This window comes from Diabrotica undecimpunctata, chromosome 7 (genome assembly GCF_040954645.1).
Source record: "Diabrotica undecimpunctata isolate CICGRU chromosome 7, icDiaUnde3, whole genome shotgun sequence".
Classification (NCBI taxonomy): Eukaryota; Metazoa; Arthropoda; class Insecta; order Coleoptera; family Chrysomelidae; genus Diabrotica; species Diabrotica undecimpunctata.
In genome coordinates this window covers 42,039,833-42,059,484 of record NC_092809.1, presented here as the reverse complement: position 1 = coordinate 42,059,484, position 19,652 = coordinate 42,039,833, and the positions used below count along the sequence as shown (strand labels likewise).

Below are 19,652 nucleotides of genomic sequence, written 5' to 3'. Positions count from 1 at the left end.
TTTTCATTAACAATTATTACTTTCAAAATAAATAATAATACAGTCTCTTCTTCACAAGATATAGCTCTTGCTTCCACTTTTGAACAACAGTCCTCTACCAACAACTATAACATCAACTTTAGGGATTACAAGCTAGACTGTTGCTTTCACCTTTGAACAAAAGGCCTCTAACGACAACTATAACATTAACTTTAGGGATCACAAGCTAAAGAAAGAACGCACCATCTTGTCTCTAGCAGAATCCTGTAAAAACTATCTATCTAAACATCTTATTATTATAGCTTCTAAAAGGATATGATTGACTTAAGCCCAGGACCCGACAATATCTTTGTTATGTTCCTAAAGCAACTATTAATCTTAGCAAAACAACATCGATGCAAATTTTCAATAAAATTTGGCAACATCGGCAATATCTGTCTATATGGGCAAAAACCACAATTCTGCCGTTTATAAAAACCAGAAAGCCTCGACTTAAAAATAATCATGCAAACCCATCTCTCAACACCTGGCTTATGTGGACACTGGAAACAATTTTTTTCTTACCAGGGCAAAAAGGGCTTCAGATGTAAGCGATCAACAATTCATAATATTTATTGTAAACTTGTTCAATACGTGTTGGAGATACATCATTAAAAAATTGCAAGTATACAATATTCGAGGACACTATTTAGCCTATATCGAAAATTTCTTTTGAAGTAAGAGCTAACAACCTTTATTCAGATTTTATACTGCATAAAACGGCACCACACAAGGCGTAGTACTCAGTCTCTATTCCTAGTTGCCATAAACAACATACTAAATAAATTACCAAAGTTTTACCATCGTATCGTCAATTGTCTTGTTCTTCTATGCTGTGTAAGTTGTACCGCACTTAAAAAGCTCGAGTGTGATGGCTGTAAGAAATTAATACACATCGCTTGCATGGATTTATAGGTCGATGATCGAGTGACGTGGCAAAAAGTACGAAAAGAGATATTACGTATACTTTGCAATTATTGTAGTTCAAACACTAGGAATATTCTTGAAATCAAGAGACTTCTAGTGGAATTTAGAGCAAACATTAAGAAGAAAATTGAAGATTTTAATATTAAACTATCTAAACTTAGCAGTAAATTTAATTAACTTGATTATATTACAACAGAATTTACTGCAAGGGCGGATCCAGAAAGGGAGTCATAGCTACCCCCGAGAATTAAAAAAAATATATATATAAATTTAAATATTTGTAGTTCAAATGTTTTTAGTTTCAAACACATATCCGGCTTATTACGAGAAAAATGTTTTTAGTTTTGAGGGTAGTAGAGGTTGTGCTGAACGAGGTAAAGTGTGTATAACACAGTTATGCGTGTATAACACAATTGCGCTCTGTTAGAGAAAGCAACAGACTGAGTGTCTACTTCTGCCGTCCCCCTTCCATCCTCCCATCTGTGATGATGACCTTCTGCTTCTGGACGAAGATTCTGGACCTAGCAATGAGGGAAAATTCAGGGAATTATTAAGTTTTAAAATAGCATCAGGAGATAAATAGCAACGAAGAAGTACTACATAGAATGGATAAAGAGCGCGAACTAGTCGTAACCATAAAACGTCGCAAACTAGAATACCTGGGCCATATAATACGCAATGAACAACGATATGACCTACTTCGGACCATACTTCAACGTAAAGTGCATGGGAAAAGAGGTCCAGGACGAAGAAGAATATCCTGGCTGCATAACCTGCGAAAATGGTTTAACTTAACCACTACCGGGCTTTTCAGGTAGGGCAGCAGTCAACAAAGTCAGAATAGCCATGTTAGTGTCCAACATCCGTAACGGATAGGCACCATAAGAAGAAGAAGGAGATGAGACTCTTAGACATCACCTATTCACAGCATCTTCTCGAGCAGCATACATTAGTAGCACCAGTCAAAATCAATTGATAACATGTGGTGAAGAAATAATTGAACAAATAATGAATCAGGTTCAAAGTTTAAATGATTACTCTGTCATATTTGACGAAAAGACCAACGTATCACATATGGAACATCTTTCTTTAAATTTGAGATATATTCACAATAACAAGATTGGTGAAAACTTTTTCAAGTTCGTTGACGCTTATGAGAACATAAAAATAATTAGTAAAAATGAAAAAAAGAGAGAAATAACAACGCCTGATAGGAGAAGCCTTGGGAAAAATAGTATAAAACTTGTTGAAAGAACTGCACTTGGATCCGAAGAAATTCTTACTCACAATCAATTTAATTTTAATACTACAACGACCGGTTTTGCTTTATACACTTTGCAAAACATCTTTAGGTCAAACGATACAAAGTAAATTAAATGCTGAAATTTTAAAAAGCCCATATTAGGGTGTTGTCTTATAAAGATAAAGATAAAAAATTACAGTAATTATGCCAATATTACATGTCTGTGTATATTAATATGAATAAAATTGATTAAGCAGACAACGTAAAAACCCACAAAGTAGTAAGAGATAATCTATTGAATTGTAATAAATTAGTAAATACTACTTACATGTCGGTACAAAAATTATTAGTTAATGATTCGGGAAACATAGTTCAAACTATCGTGTATGGCTGATGATGGGTGATCTTCGGTTTTTATTGTAACTCTTTGATAATTAGCGGGGATGTTTCTTGAGGGGAACGGTCGTTTTGGGAGTAAAATTAAATTGATTGTGAGTAAGTCTTATTTTATTTCTTTTACCTATTTATAAGTATAACATTTCGTAGCGCTGTTCCCCTAATTCCACGAAATGTAAAATAAGAGAGTACAACTTTAATTTTACATATCATAAAATATACCTCTTATTTTATCAATTTTTAAAAACAATACGAGTTATCTTGTCATTAAACAAAACAAGAGGAATTTCAACCTCCAACATTTACACCCCAACCGACCATTGAGATTAATTTTATAACGAAACTCAAAACATTGTAAGTTTGGCAAAATAATGTATTAAAACGCCAAAAAGAGAAATTGCCAACAATTAATTCTAACCGGCAAATATTTTTGTTTCAGGAGAACGAGCCTAAAATGTAACCGGTGGCAGCGGTCAACAGTATGGACGTTCCATGGACTTCCCTTGTCATTCAATTTATTTTACTTTTGTTCGTGCTACAGTTTACGTCGACTTTTAAACAGACAGGTAAAGTTGAGAGATTCAAACGTTTGATATATGAACGTAAAGCATAGCAATAATTCATATGGAAATATTTTCAATTAACACTTTGTTTAGGATTTAATACTTTTCATCTAAAAGTTTTAAATAGATTATTGTCGTTAGAGCAAGAAACTCAACGTATAAAGCGCGTCTTCTAAGGTGTGGTAGACGAATTATATAAAAAGGTAAAAACGTAAAGCAATAATGCAGAAGAGATCCGGGCAGACGACAAATTTCCTGACTCTATAATATTTTTCTTCTTATAGAGTGCGATGTTCCTACAGAATGTCGGCAACTGCCATGCTTATTACATTATTGTATTGATCTCGGTTTGGACTATGTGTAGCGATTGGACTGCTGTCAAACCTGTTGACTGTTGCAAATTCCTTAACCAAAAGAGTTTCTTTCGTCCTATCCATTTCTTTCCTACATTTTTCTTCTTCTTCTTGTAGTGCCTATCCGTTTCGGATGTTGGCGACCATCATGGCAATCTGTATTTTGCAAACTGCGGCTCTGAAAAGATTTGTGGTTGCTGTGTTGAACCACGTAAGTAGATTTTTCAGCCAGCAAATTCTTCGCCTTTCTGGTCATCGTTTTCCTTCTACTTTTCTTTGGAGAATTAATTGCAGCAACTCATATCTTTCGCCATTCCTCATGATGTAACCGAGGTATTCAATTAACAACTCTTTTCCATTTTGCATTCTTAATAAAACGTCCTGGTTAGTAACGTGGTCGGCATAGGATATCTTCAGGATTCTACGATAAAGCCACATTTCGAAAACAAGTGTCTTACAGGTAGCGTCTGTGCAGCGTCTCCTACATTTTTACCATTAAGAATTAGCCAAAGAACTCATATATTGGTCCTTTGATTATTAGTCCAAGATGTTCTAGTTTACATTTCTAAATAATATTTAACAAGAGGGATGTAAATATACATAGGCAGCAGCAGTGGCGTGCATGGAGGTGCAATTGCACCCCTATTAGATATAATATTAAAGAAATTACATAGAAAAAATTACATAGTTTTTACCCGACTAAAGCAGCGGGACGGTAATGCTTTTCAGGTTTATGTATATTTTAGGATTTTAGCAAACGCCGTGTCATTATATTCGTGCGAGTGACACAGGAAGCAAATCCTATCCTATCCTATATCTGTTTTATGAGAAAACAATAAAGTAAATTCTACATGGCAAAATTATTGTAAATTTATTTTTAATTTATATTTAGTTACGATTTTAATAATAACTGAAGGCATCTAGGTTGCTGTCCAAATTTGTTCATCACTTTGTCAATAAATTCACTATCCTCTAGAAATCTTTTCCTGTGATCACTAAGCATATACAGGCCGCTTAGACTCGTATCTTCCATCGTTGAGTGATACCACGTCTTCACCCGTCTTCTTCTTCTTGACTGGCTTTACAACTCAGGGTGGGTCTTCACCGCATTCACTATAGCCCTCCTTCTTCTACCGTATTGCGCTTCCATTTTCCATTAATGTACCCTAATCCTAAATAAAATAGCACGTTACACTTCATAACGTGCTAAATATTCGTTTAATGTTACATGTTGTAAAGCAATTTTGGTTGCCTCACATACCGCTAGAAAAAACGAAGTGGCTCGAGAAATCACATCTACATATTCAACAATAGATTCAACAACAACGAAGTGGAAGATCATGTCTCCTGCAAAATTAAATTGTTGAAATGATAGATTGCAAATTTAAACGATTTCAACTTCTTTGTGATAATCCGTATTTAAAGATTCATGAACTTTAAGTCTTTTTCTATCCATGATTTTTTCAAATGCATTTGACGAAGCCAGTACGTCACAAAGTCGCTTACTTGCTGCATGAAACTCAGCAGCTTCATGAATTTTTTCGATATTTCAGGCAAGGAGAAACTCTTAACTGTTTTTCTAGACTGCGCTGCACAGTGGCGCACCCAGAATTTGCCTTAGGGGGGGGGGGTTTTGAAATTTTTTTATGCTACCTTTATCTGCTATCTATTATCCTGCCTACCAACTAAAACCACCCTCTCTTACTTGTGCGCAGTTGACTGTTGCACGTACCGTACTCTGGTAAAAGTGGGGTGGCCACTGTAAGGCTGACGACATTTTTGGGACACTCCCTTCTCGTATCTAAATCTTATCTATTGTTCTGAAGCTATTTTCTTGTGGGATTGTAAAGTAATCACTATTTTAATGGGAATAAGCCACAATTGAAGGTTAAAATAAGGTTATTGACGTTTGACATTAATCCAACTTGTAAATACAATACATTTTGGAGACGGGTTTAAGCCCCAAAACCCCCCCTGGGTGCGCCACAGCTGTAGGCGCATGCTACTCGCAACAGACTCGTTCTGTCTACTTTTTCGTAAGCCTAATATTAGGTATCTATATCTAAATATAATGAAAAATATTATTATTTATTGTGTATTTATACAATAATTGTTGTGTTCTACATATTAAAGTGGTAATTTAATTATTCAATTAGCGATTTGGATTTTTTGTATTGTGTGTGAAAGACAAGTTACATTTTCCTACTATTCTTTATATATTGTTTACTTTATATGGCCTGGGGGGGGTTTTAACCCCCAAAACCCCCCCCTGGGTGCGCCACAGGCGCTGCATTGGAGGCCAAATAAAACACATATTCTACACAGCGGTCCCTTTGCTAGAGCTGAGTAAGCTAACCATGGATATGTAAACCATTTATGTCAGAAAGTTAATTTAGCATCTTTGGTTTACATTATTTTTAAAACTATATGCATTGCTAGAGTTTAAGCAAGACATCCAATACTACAAAAGTACTTATTACTCGCAGCTCTGTTATCCACCTGCTATACATGTACCTGAGAGAGTGGTACGGATGTACATCAAATGAACTTTTCAGAGCAGCCGTCTCAAAAGTTCGAATAGCTATGATGATTGCCGACCTCCGCCGCGGAGATGGCACTTGAAGAAGAAGATACATGTATGTTATATATTTTATATTGGTTAAAAGTATTGAAGATGCAGATGCACCTTTATGAAAATTATCCTGGCGGCGCCCATGTAAATAGAAGAGAAAGCTTCTACGAGAACCTCCAGAGTACCGTAAACGAAATTCCACATAATGAATATGTGTTCGTTATGGGTGACTTTAACGCCCGTGTGGGTAATGACATAGTACCAGTGATAAAACAAATATTTAACGAGGATGTCAAAAATGAAAACGGAGATCTTCTGACGGACTTATGATACAGCACAAATCAATTATGTATTAATAACACTTTTTTCTCTCACAAAGAACAACACTAGTATACCTTTGAAAATACCATAGGACAAAGATCTATGATCGACTATATTCTTTCAAATAGAGAGCTCTCTTTCAAAATTTTGGATTTAAGGACACTAACATCGGCATAGCAAATTCTAAACAATCTTGGGAATGCGGCATATGACATTGACGTCCACAACATATTCAAACAGGCCTACGACTCAACTAATAGACAAAAGTTGTACCAAATACTGCATAGCTTTAACATTCTCCAAAAATAAATCCGACTAATCAAAGCAACAATGGACTGACTCATCAAAGGCAACTGTCAGAATAGAAAATGAGAGCTCACTGAGAACTTTTAGATAGTCAAAGGAAAAAACACGTAGATGGGCTGGCACCGACACTATTCAACCTGCCTCTCGAATATGTGATAAAACAGCTGAATATAGGAAGAGCTAATCTCCTAACAAATAAATCAATACAGATTGCCGCTTATACTAATGACATTAGCATTATGTCTTGCAGAACAGAAGAGGCGGCAGAAATATGTTTACAATTAAAATCAGGGGCAGAAGAGACCGGACTACAAATAAATATTCAAAAGATAAAAAAGCTAAGACAGGCAAGAGCTAGAAGAAACAGATGCAGAGTTAAATTAAAGGACGATATTGAAACTGTGTAAACATTCACAAATCTGGGAGTCACATTAAACACGGATGGAACAGAAGAACCAGAAATTCAGAGAAAAATAGTAAAGAGAAACGAAGCTTACTTTTCACTCTCTCATGTGTTCCGGTCTGGAGATCAAAACTAGTGTCTACAAAACTATTATCAAACCAATAGTATATTATGGATGCGAGACATGGATGATGACAGAAGACACAATACGAAAGCTGAAAGCCTTAGAAAGAAAGGTCTTAAGATATTTGGACCTATCAACAAAAACGCTGTATGAAGATCCAGGTACAACCATGAACTCTACCAACTGTTCAAAGAGACACCGACCTCAGAATTCGTTAAACTTCAGAGACTTCATCATGAACTGAAACATGATTTTTATGGTATAGATTCGAGTAAGAATTGGTGTCTATTTAAAAAGTCAAAGGCTTGCTATAAGTCTATAAATAGGAGGTGTCAATTTATTTCATGTTCGTAGCACTTTTTAATTAGTTGGGTTAGTGGATGAATAACATCTATGGTTGATTTTCCTTTTCTGGGAGCGTTTTATTCTTCATCTTTTTCATCTCTTATTTTTACTTCCCCAATATTTCTGCATTGTTTGATTTTACACAAGCTAAAAAAATGATTTCCCAAGTTTTATATTCTTCCGTTAATTTGTCTTCATGACTGACATCTTCTGCTGGAGCATAAACCTTAATTATTGATTTATTGGCTATTTGTGTGTATTTAATTTCTTGTGTGTGTTAAATTCATCATGGTTTCGTTGCAATTCTTGTAGTTCTTAATTTTTTTGCATCCTTTACTCATTGACTTCAATATTTTTCCTTCAAATTAGATGATGATTTCGTTTATACTCGAGTAATTTCTACTTTTAAGTTGTCTTCTTTTCTCCATCATTTCGACTTTTTTTTCTGTTATCCACGCTTGTATTTTATACTGATTATTTAACTTTGCATTGCTGTATTCATGATAACACTCTTTATGTTATTCCATTTTTCTTCGACTCTCGGTACATTTTATTCAAAATGATGTTTAAATTCCTCTTATTTTACTTTTTGTGTATCGTATTTACTTTAAATGGAGGACTTTTTAACTGTCTTTAACTTTAGGTTGATTCTAGATGACAGTAAATTGTGCTCGGTGGCTACGTTGACACTTGGATAAGTCTTGGATAACCTCCACTTTTTACTGTACCCTATTCGGTCCATCTAGCTTCGTTAACTCCAACGGTTGGTAGACCCAGACGTTTCATTTGGAGTTGTACATATTTTAGTTTTCTTGATTGATATAAAGTTGTAATATTTTTAGTAATCATATATTCTTATTTTTCTTGTCTCCTTCGAAGATTCTTTGCACTCTTGTCTCATTGAAGAGGCGCCGGATACTCCGGGCCGTAGTAAGGTTTGCACTTGTCATGGAGATTTTCTTAGGATTTAGTACAGTAGTTTCAGACGCTCTATTTCGTTTTTGACATCCGCTTCCATTCCCCAGGCCTTCCAACTGTAGGAACCCTTTAACAGTTTTATACAAATCTTTGATAACATTTATTATTTTTTCCGATACTTTGAATTGTTCTTAACATTTCCGTGTAAGAACTGGAATAACCATGTCAATTACTGTTTTTCGGTTTCTAGTTTCCTTTCTATGATGTTTTTTAAAATGTGTATATTATCATTTGTTGGCTTACCAGCTTATGTGCAACTTGTTTATTTTATAACTTATTACATATTAGTTCCCTTAATCGTTCTTCGGTATTCTTGTAAATACCTTGAAGCTTACTATTAAAATTATTTTATACATTTTAAATATTAGTTTTATGTTTTATTTTTTAAGGAACATGCTACTTTCCCGAAAGATGGGAGGGCACGTGGTTCCAGTCTGGAGTAAGACAATCTATATTGATTGAAGGACCAAGACTGAGTAGCAAAGGCAGATGTGTAGGTTCAGAGGGAGACAAATTTTTGATACTGGATGAGTAAGTAAACAAATTTTTCAATGAAAAAATAACATTTTATTTCAGAAGCGCTATCAGGATAATTATGAAGATTATTTTACAAGGATTGTGTAATATGACCGATCTTTATAGGGTTTTTGCGCGATTGTCAAATCGAAACACCAGAACGTGTTGTCAACGAAATACCAGATAAATGGTCGAAAGCACATTACCTCGATACATAATAAAAGAAATAGAAAGAAAGACGAAACCTACATAAGTATTAGTGTGATAGCATGTATGAGCAGCTTATATGAGAAAATACTGAAAGAAACACTGGAAAAATTTATCTCAAATAAAATCAAAGATAATCAGGGAGACTTCAACAATTAATTGGGAAAATAATGGCAAAAAATAGATCGCTACACATGGCATTCATCGATTTAAAAAACTCATATGACATGGTTCTCAGGAAAAATTATGGAAATAAAATCAGGATAATGCAGAGGTGAATAGAAGCCGTGAAAAACCTATAGAACACCAACAGGGCAAAAGTTAAAACCGGCAGTAAATACTCGAAGAAAGTTAAGACCACAAAAGGCTTCATATTCTACATCTTGACGCTATTCAAGATATTCCTAAAACGAATATTCACTATTATCCTAGTTAGCCATTTCTGAAATAATTTAAGTATTCCATGCATTTATATTACCTCACATTGTATTATTAATCATTATAATTAATAACAATAATAGTAACACTTGATAATTTTAGGAAAAAGACTTGTTATCGATGTGTAGTTATTCATGAAAAGCACATAAATGTCCTGCAATATAAAGAAAGTGAGTATAGCTTATTTATTTAATATTTTAGAACGATTGGCCAATTTAATCAACCATTAAATGCATTGAAGGCTTGTGGGCGGCCTTTATAATAACATATAACGTTCTCAAAAATTAGGGTGGATAATAGTTTGATAACCTTTGAATTACATTTTTGATATTTTGAAACTAAAATGTTTAAGTTATAAAAGGAATTGATGTGTCTGTGAGGACTTGTTGATTGCAAATGTATTTATTTGGTTATGATTTTTATTAAAATTCAATAATGCTTTATCAAGATAGCATGTCCGTCTTTCAATACGCATACATAGAGTGGGCAAATAACCGAATTGTACAAAAACCGGAATACGCTTATTATGCAACAGATTTTATATTTAATACTTACAATGTTGCCAGATTTATCATTTTCTGATATCATTAGTTACTTTAGTTTTTTAAAGTCAACACCCTGTATATGGTACCTTTATTGAAATCTCCACTGCTAATCTCACCAGTTCATCAGTATACAATAATTTCGATTTTATGCAGTCAGTGACATCTTAAAAAGGTAAAACAAAAGCCTAGAAGCGCCCAATCGTCTCACCAATTTCGTTTGGGTTGTCACTCTATCTTTTGCGCGCTCGTCCGATACTTCTTCTGCCGATTGGTGACTTATCTCCTGCTATTTTGACGACACGGTCGATACATTTTCTTCTAATGTCTTTACTTCTCTTTCGATCTCTTAGCGTATTTCCTGTAATTCTTCTCAGTACTCTCATCTCTGCAGTTTCCAGTAGCCTTTGCTGTTGTGGCTGTGTCGGGTCTTGTTTCTGAGGCGTATGTCATTATTGGTCTTACACTGGGTTTATAAATTCTTGACTTCATCTCAGTGTCTGTTTCGCCATATAGTGTTATTAAGGCATCCTACCAGTCTATTTGCTTTTGTACTTGATCTCTCACTTCTTTGTCCAGGTTTCCATAGCTAGAGAGTGTAATTCACAGGTATTTTATTTCCATTACTTGTTCAATACTGATACCATCAATTGTTATTTTCCAATGTTTCTTAAGAAATTGATATGGATTCATCGATAATTGTGTCATCGGTCTTGTGTCCTGATTCCAAGTACATTTATGTATATTTTTTTGAGGATAGATTCCATTCATAATTTTCTGATCAAATTGTGTATAGAGGTTTATAAGTCTATTTCCCATATTATTTGTCAATGCTTCACCGAAGTTACCTATTACTGGATTATTTTGTCTTGTGTTATAAATTCATTTAATTTATTTGTTGAGCAGATACACTTTCGTCCGGAATATCGTATTGAGTTCAGTTTTGCCTTAAATTTTTACCTGAAGAAATAACACTTTCATCCAAGTCAAATATTTTTGCATATACACTTTCGTCCAGGGGTCAAGCTCCGCGGGGATCAATCCCATAATTAAAAAAAAATAAAATTTAATATCTTAGATTAGTGAATTTCATTTATAACTTACAATATAAATAGCAAATAATAATAAACTTACTTAAAAACTAAAATAATGGAATGTATATTTAACATATTCCAGCCTAGTAATAGTTTTTTTCATTAAATTTCCTATTTTACTTTTTAAAAATTTCTCACGAGCTACAGTTTTGTTATTAGGTCTGTTACATTTATGAATACTTTGAATTCTAATGTAAATCTCATTTTGATATTGATTGATAGCCTCTAAAAACACGAATATATTCGGATGGTATGTATTAAAAGATTTATGTAAATGTGAATGGAAAGATTCACATGCCTTGGTTTTTCTCGTAGTTTCTGATGATTTTACAGCCCAGAGTATCCGGTGGAAATGTTGAGTTTTCATCAACATATGTCTCAACTAAATAATTAACAAAGTTAAATTTATAGTTATTCACGAATAAAAGAGGAGCACCTCTTTTCGTTGCAGTTTTCTTCAATACCATACGTTTGTCGAAATTCTCCATAACGTTTTAAGAATAAATGATATTTATAACACAATTCAAGACTATAGCAATATAAACACTTTGAGAATATTTTCACAAATGTGTAAACTGGAAGATTCGTACATATTTATATATTTAATATTAATTGCTTCTTCGAAAAGCAGTACGAAAATTTACCTGACCCTTTGGACGAACTTGTATACCTCAATTTTAGGGGCTTGGACGAAAATGTATATCTTCTTTTATGACACTCATTATTTTGGACGAGAATGTAATCGCCGTATTTGTTATTACTTTGGTTGTTAATTTTAGTGTTTGGTTTAATAAATTAAATCCTCTGTAATTTTCCTGGTCCGATTTGTCTCCCTTTTTGAAAAGAGGAATTCGGACGATTAGTCTCCATTCTTGATGAATTTTCTTTTGTTCTATTATTTTTTGGATTAGTTTTAATAGTTGTTTGGTTACATTTGGTCTTCCGTACTTTAGGAGTTCGTTCGGTATTCTGTCCTCTCCTGGTGATTTTCTATTTTTCAAATTTCCTTAGTGCTTCCTTTACCTCTTCCTCCTCAATATTTATTTCTTCGTTTGTCGTCACCTCTGGTGATGGTGGTTCATTATCGATATCTTTAGCAAATAGGGATCAAAAGTAGTCTGCCAATGTTTCGTTCTGAATATGTTTCGTTTTTATTAGTTGGTTCATCTTTTTTTCATTGTCCTCTAATAATTCTTCATATTTCTTTTTGTGTTTCGTAGAAGTCGTGTTCCATATGTTTTGCGAAGTTCTGCCAGTGTTGTTTTTTTATTTGTCTAACTAACGTATTCGTTTTATTTCTAATTCGTTTATAGTGGTTTTATGCCTGTTGTATTTATTGTGTTCTGTATTGTAAAAAGGCTGTATTCTTTTCTTCACATTTTGTCTTCACTTTCTCTCTAAACCATGTGGTTTTCTTTTTTGATATGTTAGTGTTCGTTACTTTCCTTTCTCCAATTGATTCTGTTGCTGCGTTAATTGTGTTATATTTGAGTTTTCCAAGCTTTCCTCGATGTTACTGTTTTTTAATATTTTATTCTCAGCGATCTTCTCTGATATTCTTTTTCTGTATAAGTATTTCGTGGATTTCGTGTTTAGTCTTTCGACTTTGATTTTTGTTTGTGTTGGCGCCGCGGCCGCTCTCTTGGGCTTGAAGTATTTCATGGGATGAGTCTTATTTTATTTTGCATAATACTAGGCTATGGTCGCTCCCTTCATCTGTTAAGTTGAAGCATCTTACCTCTGTTATTTTTGATGGATGTATACCTCTGTTGGTTATAACATAATCTATCATAGATCTTTGTCCACGTGTGTTATTGAATGTATATTTGTGTTGGCCTTTGTGGTCAAAAAATGTGTTGTTTACTCTTAGTTCGTTATGCGCGTAGAAGCTTATCATTAATTATTCACATTCTCATTTTGTTTTTGCCTAATTCCGGGTATTACTTGATTGCCTGTTCGGGCATTAAAATCCCCCAATATTATCATTATCCCTCTGACTAGATCTACTACTTGTTGTAATCCGTCATACCAATTTTCCCTTATTGTTTGAGGCTTATTATTTTCTAGGCCGTATACTCCGATGATGTTCAGGTCTTCCTTCTCCATTCCTATCTTTGCTGTTGCAATCCTTTTTGATATGTATTAACACTCTGATGTGATTTTGGTATCTTTGGTGTATTAGTAACATGTACACCTTTTTTTGGCCCTGTTTTCTTTTGTGAATCCACTGTAGATTAGTAAGTATTCGCCTAATTTTAATTGTTCTTTTCCTTACTTTTTTGTTTCCTGTAGAGCGTAAATATTTTTTTGTAGCTATATATGAGGAACAATTTATAGAATTCTTCATAATAATAGTAAATCTTTATATGACAATAACTACACCTATTCTGTCATATGTATGTGGAAGCTGAAACGATGTTTCTATACAAAAGAAATTAGAATACTTAATAAATAAATAAATTAAGACATAGAAATCAAAAAGAGAAAACAAAATGGAGACAGCTTATAAACATTACAAGCTGTCTCTAATAAAAGCTGTTGAAAACCATCTCAAGAGCATTGAGGTAGAATTTATTTTTTAGGAAAAAAATCTGTATTTGATACATTAAATTGTGCAGTCAATTCATCTTTTTAGAACTCATCTTCTACCTAATCTCAAACAAATACTGAACAAACTCCTAAACCCTAAGAACAGAAGTGTTTTTAGAATTTTTAAATTTTAAAACTATCATATAAAGTTCCATCAAGAACTTGTAAAATAGTGCATCTACACAGATGTGAAATGCTCTATACTACAGCCAATTATGAAATAATACAATTGATTTTATTCCAGAGAATATTAAAACTTATCAACTTCGGCAAAACTTTTGTTAATATAGTTCTCAAAGTCTTATTATTCCGAAAGTTACTTCATCATAATACACATATAAGGATTGTTCAGAGTGTCGACGCTTGATCTGGAAAATGAGTTTAAAGTTTTTAGTTTATTTAAATAATAATGAGAAATTTTTATGAAATTTTGTAAACATTTTGTAAACTTAAATGGATTGTCCTATCTATCTATCTATATAAGGATTTTTACAGCTGTCGCCGCCTTCCTTCTTTCAGCCATAGTCTCCAGTTCTTTCTGTTCTGCCATTCTCCATCTCTAAGGTCTCGTCTTTCCATGGCCTCGTCCACTTCATTCCTCCATGATCTTCGGGATCTACCTCTTTTCCTCCTTCCTATTGGACTCTAATCCGAAATCTTTGCTATCCACCTTGTATGATCTATTCTTCCCACATGTCCTTACCAAATTAAACGCTTTTCTTCGATGTAGCTGAGTATGTCTTGTTCTACTGTCATTCTTCGTTTTATCTCCTTATTTCTGATGCCATCCACTTTTGTCACTCTGCAGCTTCTTCTCATGAACTCCATTTCAGTGGCTGTGATTTTGGACCTGTTTCGATTATTTACTACCCAATTCTCTGCTCCATAGGTCAATATACTCCGTACCAAGGTGTTATATATTCTCTTCTTTGCATTTCTGGTAATCTGTCTATCCCACAGTACCCCGTTCATTAGTTTAATACATGTTCTTGTCTGTGCTAATCTGCTGGTTATCTCTTGCTCGGTGGTTCTATTTTTTAAGGGTACGAATCCTAAATATTTGAATTTGTCAGTGCCGTTAATTTCCCTATTATCGTCCATTTCCAAGTTTCTCACTGGTTCTTGCTCTGTTGTTAAATATTCTGTCTTTTCTAGATTTATTTCCAGTCGATTTTTTGTGTATTTCTTTTCTAATTTTCGGAGCATATAGCACAGATCTTCTTCATCTTGAGCCGTTACCACTTGGTCATCTGCAAAGCTTAATGTGTACAAGAAGTTGTCCCGGATTGGTATTCGTATCCCTTCACATTTCCTTTTCCATGGTTTTAATATTTGTTCGAGGAATATCTTGAACAGTGTCGGAGATGTAGAGCATCCCTGCAATAAGCCTTTTGTGGTATTAAATTCGTTGGAGTATTTATTGCCGGTTTTAACTCTCACCTTGTTGTTGTTGTAAAGGTTTTTTACGGCTTCTATTAACCTCTGAGTTATTCCGATTTCCTTTATCGTGTTCCATAGTTGTTTTCTGGGGACCGTGTCATATGCCTTTTAAATCTATGAAACCGATTTCTTCTGGTTTTTTAAATGTTGTGTCGCGAAATTTTGTCCGTAAACCTCGGATTCAGATTTAGCACCCCAAAACACATATGGAATGAAAAAATCAGAACTTCCCCAAAACTTTCCTACTAGTATCACTTTACAGTACAAATTTACTGAATTATTGGTCAATTGGTCCGTTTTTTATAGCAGGAAATTTAACAAATAATAATAATTATGAAATGCAACTTGAAACGAAATTGTACCTGCCATGAAGCTTGGAGCCAATTTTAATGGGATATGATTTCAGTAAGGTGGAACTCCAGTTTATTTTGGTGTAAATTTTCTTAAAAAAGTTGTTTAGAATAAACATTTCCCAGACAATAGATTGGTAGTTTACATAGTATTGAACGCTCCCTGGTTCAGCTGATTTTTGTGCTAAATAATATTTTTATTGGAGATACTTAAAAAGTAAAATTTATAAAAATTAACCAGCAAGTTTTGGCAAAAAATTATCACTGAACACTTGATTAGAAAGTCATTAATTTAGCAATATAGTAAACTTCTAATTATTATGTTCATATTAAGTTATACATAGTTTGAATAAAAAAAAATATTGAGAAGATTAGGCGTTTCTAGGCTTTTGTTTTATCTTTTTAAGATGTTCCTGACTATCTGGTACTGAAGAAATTTTATGAGAGAGTGATCCAAAATGGTATCCATAGGAGAACAACTAGACATTTTGAGTCCTTTTAATAACCCACTATTAAAGAGTTTCAAATAGTAATTAGATATTTCCTATTGCGTTGGCAACCTAGCCACTTTTCTTTAAATTAGAGTAGATTTAGCTTCTCCTATATTAAAAGCTGATGATAACAGTGATATCGAAACACGTCGTATATTTTAGCAAATAAATATTATTTTACAATTTGTCGTTTCACTTAGAGATTACTAATTGTTATTATTATCGAAGTTGTTTGAAAAACTAAGATCAAAATCGATAAAAAGAGCAAACACTTAATTCCTTTACATCCGTGTGGTTTCTGAAACAAAAACTCAAATATTGATCAAGTTCACAAGGATAACCGATTTCATCGAGCATGTATATTCAGTTTAAATCACTCAACTTACTCCAGAAGTTTCTCAGACATAAAAATTAAATAATTTTAGATCCAATAAAAAATACAATTGAGAAAAGCAAGGAGTATAAAGGTATATCTGAAATAGCTCATGATCCCTTTAATTTTTTTAGCTTATTGTCACAGTCGTGAAGTACTTCCAACTCTCTGTGGCCTAATTACTGGCGATGCCCTCTTATACTCGATGTTCAGGGAGAACGCAGTACCAATTCCTTGTCCCTTCAGAGGCCCCTTTACATTTACCTACAATCGAGGCCATGGCGAATGCAGGTATCCTGTATCCAGTATCGACACCTGCATAGAGGAAAGTAAACTGCTTTTGAGCTACCAAGCCTGTCCTGATGTTCATGGATCAGAAAGTGCAAGTAAGTGATTTTAGTTATATTGATTTTTTTTATTCTCATCAATCCAGGATAGGATATGAAATGATATATGCTGGAGTAGGCTTTGTAAGCTAGAAATAATGCTAGATATATGTTGGAATTGGCAATAACACCAGATATAGCGACTTTTACCAACACATTCTTTCGAATACCATCTGCGATCTAATGTATCGCAGGTATATTTTTCCAGTGAGAGTTATGTCGTCTTTGGATCCAGGCGATTTTCTGGTCGCGGCTGATACTTTTTGTATCACGGCCAGACCTGGACCGTGGTATTTTGTAGCTAATGCTACTTTTGCCAGATCATCAGCTCTTTCATTGCAATGTATTCCCCGGTGAACTAGAACCCATACCGGTGTTACACTGTACATTCTGTCAAAAATAGACAAAGAAAGTAATCAATATTTTAATGGAAATAAGCTACAATTGAAGTTTAAAATAATCTATTGGCGTTTCAATTTTACTTCGGAAATCGTTCTTTACTTTCGAAAAAATCCTGTTCTAGACATCCTGTTTCTTCTATTATTACTTCTAAGTAATACTTAAACTTTTAAAAGTGAGCTGCCCACATACCTGAAGAGAAAAGTATTTGATCAATGCTTCCTCCCAGTGTTGACATACGGAGTAGAAACACTTACATAGTTAACAAAATCATCGGCCACCAAATTGAGAGTCACACGGAGAAGAATGGAGCGATCCAGGAAAAGAAGGTTAGTCAAGGTTGGTTGGAAAAGAATCAAAATAAAGATGTGTAGGATACGTAGCTAGAATAACGGATGGATGATGGACAAAGAGGTTATTCGAATGGATACTAAGGGAAGACAAGAGAAGTCAAAATAAAAACTGGATGAGAGTGGCACAAGATAGATGGGGTTGGAAAGACGAGAAAGAAGTCTATGTTCAGCAGCGAACTCTTGAGGTTGGATGATGATAATGACTCCTAATTACTTCTTCTTCTTCTTGTGGTGCCTATCCGTTACGGATGTTGGCTACTAGCATGGCAATTCTAATTTTATTGACCGCAGCTCAAAATAGTCCTGAAGTGGTCAAGGAAAACCATTTTCGTAAGTTCTGGAGCCAAAATATTCTTCTTTTTATATGTCCAAGATATTCTAGTTTGCGCTGTTTCACTGTGGATATAATTTCACATGTTTTATCCATCCGACGTAGAACCTCAATGTTTGTTATTCGGTCCACCTAGGAGATCCTCAGTATCTGTCTATAATACCACATCTCAAACGCCTCGAGTTTTCCCATGGATGCCTCGGTTAGTCTTCATGATTCAACCCCATAGAGCAGCACTGTAAACACGTAGCATCTCAATAAACGGATTTTCGTTTTTAAGGGTAAGTCGTGGCTCTTAAATATAAATAACTTAATTAACATTTATCTCTGTGTTATTTTCGTTGCACATGTTTCCGCTTGATTAACATAAGGAATTTGTATTGTATAATAAACTGCTCGATTTTATCGCTAGTAATATTGCAGACATTCAAAAAAAATTATAACTGTTCGTAATATCTAAAAGATTTTTAAAAGATATCATCTTTTTTAGTCGAAGAATTGCAATGTTTAGCCTTATGGAAGGAGGGCAGCTCCAGATATTTAGTAGGAAAGATTTATCATAGTCACGTAACTTCCAATGAAGACCGATACCGATGTTTCGTCTACGAAAAGGCCAGTGCTGCTTCAGAAGCTCTGGATGGGGTCGATTACAGAGTTGCTCAGAGCGGAGACGCTACTTGCAATGGTCTTTTTAGTGCTACAGAAGGCAGTCGGACCATGACACTAAAAAAAGGTAATATTTTTAAATGTTATTTAAAGGGTAGTTAAGAAATAAGTATAAGAGAGTGAAAGTAAAGAAAGAATAGAATCTGTCGGGTCAATAAATACTTAGTATGTTTCTTTAAAAATTTCTTAATCAGCGCGACGCATTTATTTCATTTCTCACGGCGAAAAATGAAAAAAAAATAAATAATTTTGCGACTTAGCTTGATAGATTGCTTATTTATTTTTAAGTAGGAAGTATATCAATGTTAATACATATAAATATTGCATAGCAATTGAGTGTGTACCACCAAACGATGTAGAAAAATACCTTTCAACCCACTTGTGTATTTTTATGAGAAAGAATATTATATATTATATAAATGAAATTTATTTTTAGTGAACACCGCGGAAGGTATCTGCAAGACTTCCCAAACCTAACAGAATGTTTTACCATATGTAATCTTTAAGTTGTTTCTGAAATTTTTATAAACGGTTATATTTGTAAATGACTCATCTTGTGCTAAATCGAAATGTTGCTGTTGATGGAACAGATATTGTGTAGACTACATCGTATAAGTACCTAGGACATGAAATTCGGTTGTGCAGAGATAACCAGACATGTGAGCTCCCACGTCGCATATGATTAGCCTGGGCAGCGTTTGGTAAATTAAACTATGTATTTAAATCGGACCTACCCATATGCCTCAAAAGGAAAATCTTTGACCAATGTGTATCACCTGTACTCACTTATGGAACGGAAACATTAACACTCACAAAAAAGGTAGTTAATAAGATTCGCGTGACTCAGATGGCTATGGAGCGGCAGATGTTGGGTGTTTCTCTGAGAGACCAAATTCCAAACGAAGAAATACGTCGTTGAACAAAAACA

General features: G+C 34.1%; 1 protein-coding gene across 1 annotated transcript in view; it reads left to right on the top strand.

The window, feature by feature from the left end:
- The window catches only part of aus (argus), a 139,338-nt gene that overhangs the window by 94,904 nt on the left and 24,782 nt on the right, over window positions 1-19,652 (top strand). Inside the window, exons 2-6 of the mRNA XM_072537183.1 lie at window positions 3,024-3,150; window positions 8,939-9,080; window positions 9,813-9,880; window positions 16,724-16,975; window positions 18,549-18,791. Coding sequence (XP_072393284.1) covers window positions 3,066-3,150; window positions 8,939-9,080; window positions 9,813-9,880; window positions 16,724-16,975; window positions 18,549-18,791 — 790 coding nt within the window. The 5' untranslated portion in view covers window positions 3,024-3,065. The remainder of the gene's footprint in view (window positions 1-3,023; window positions 3,151-8,938; window positions 9,081-9,812; window positions 9,881-16,723; window positions 16,976-18,548; window positions 18,792-19,652) is intronic.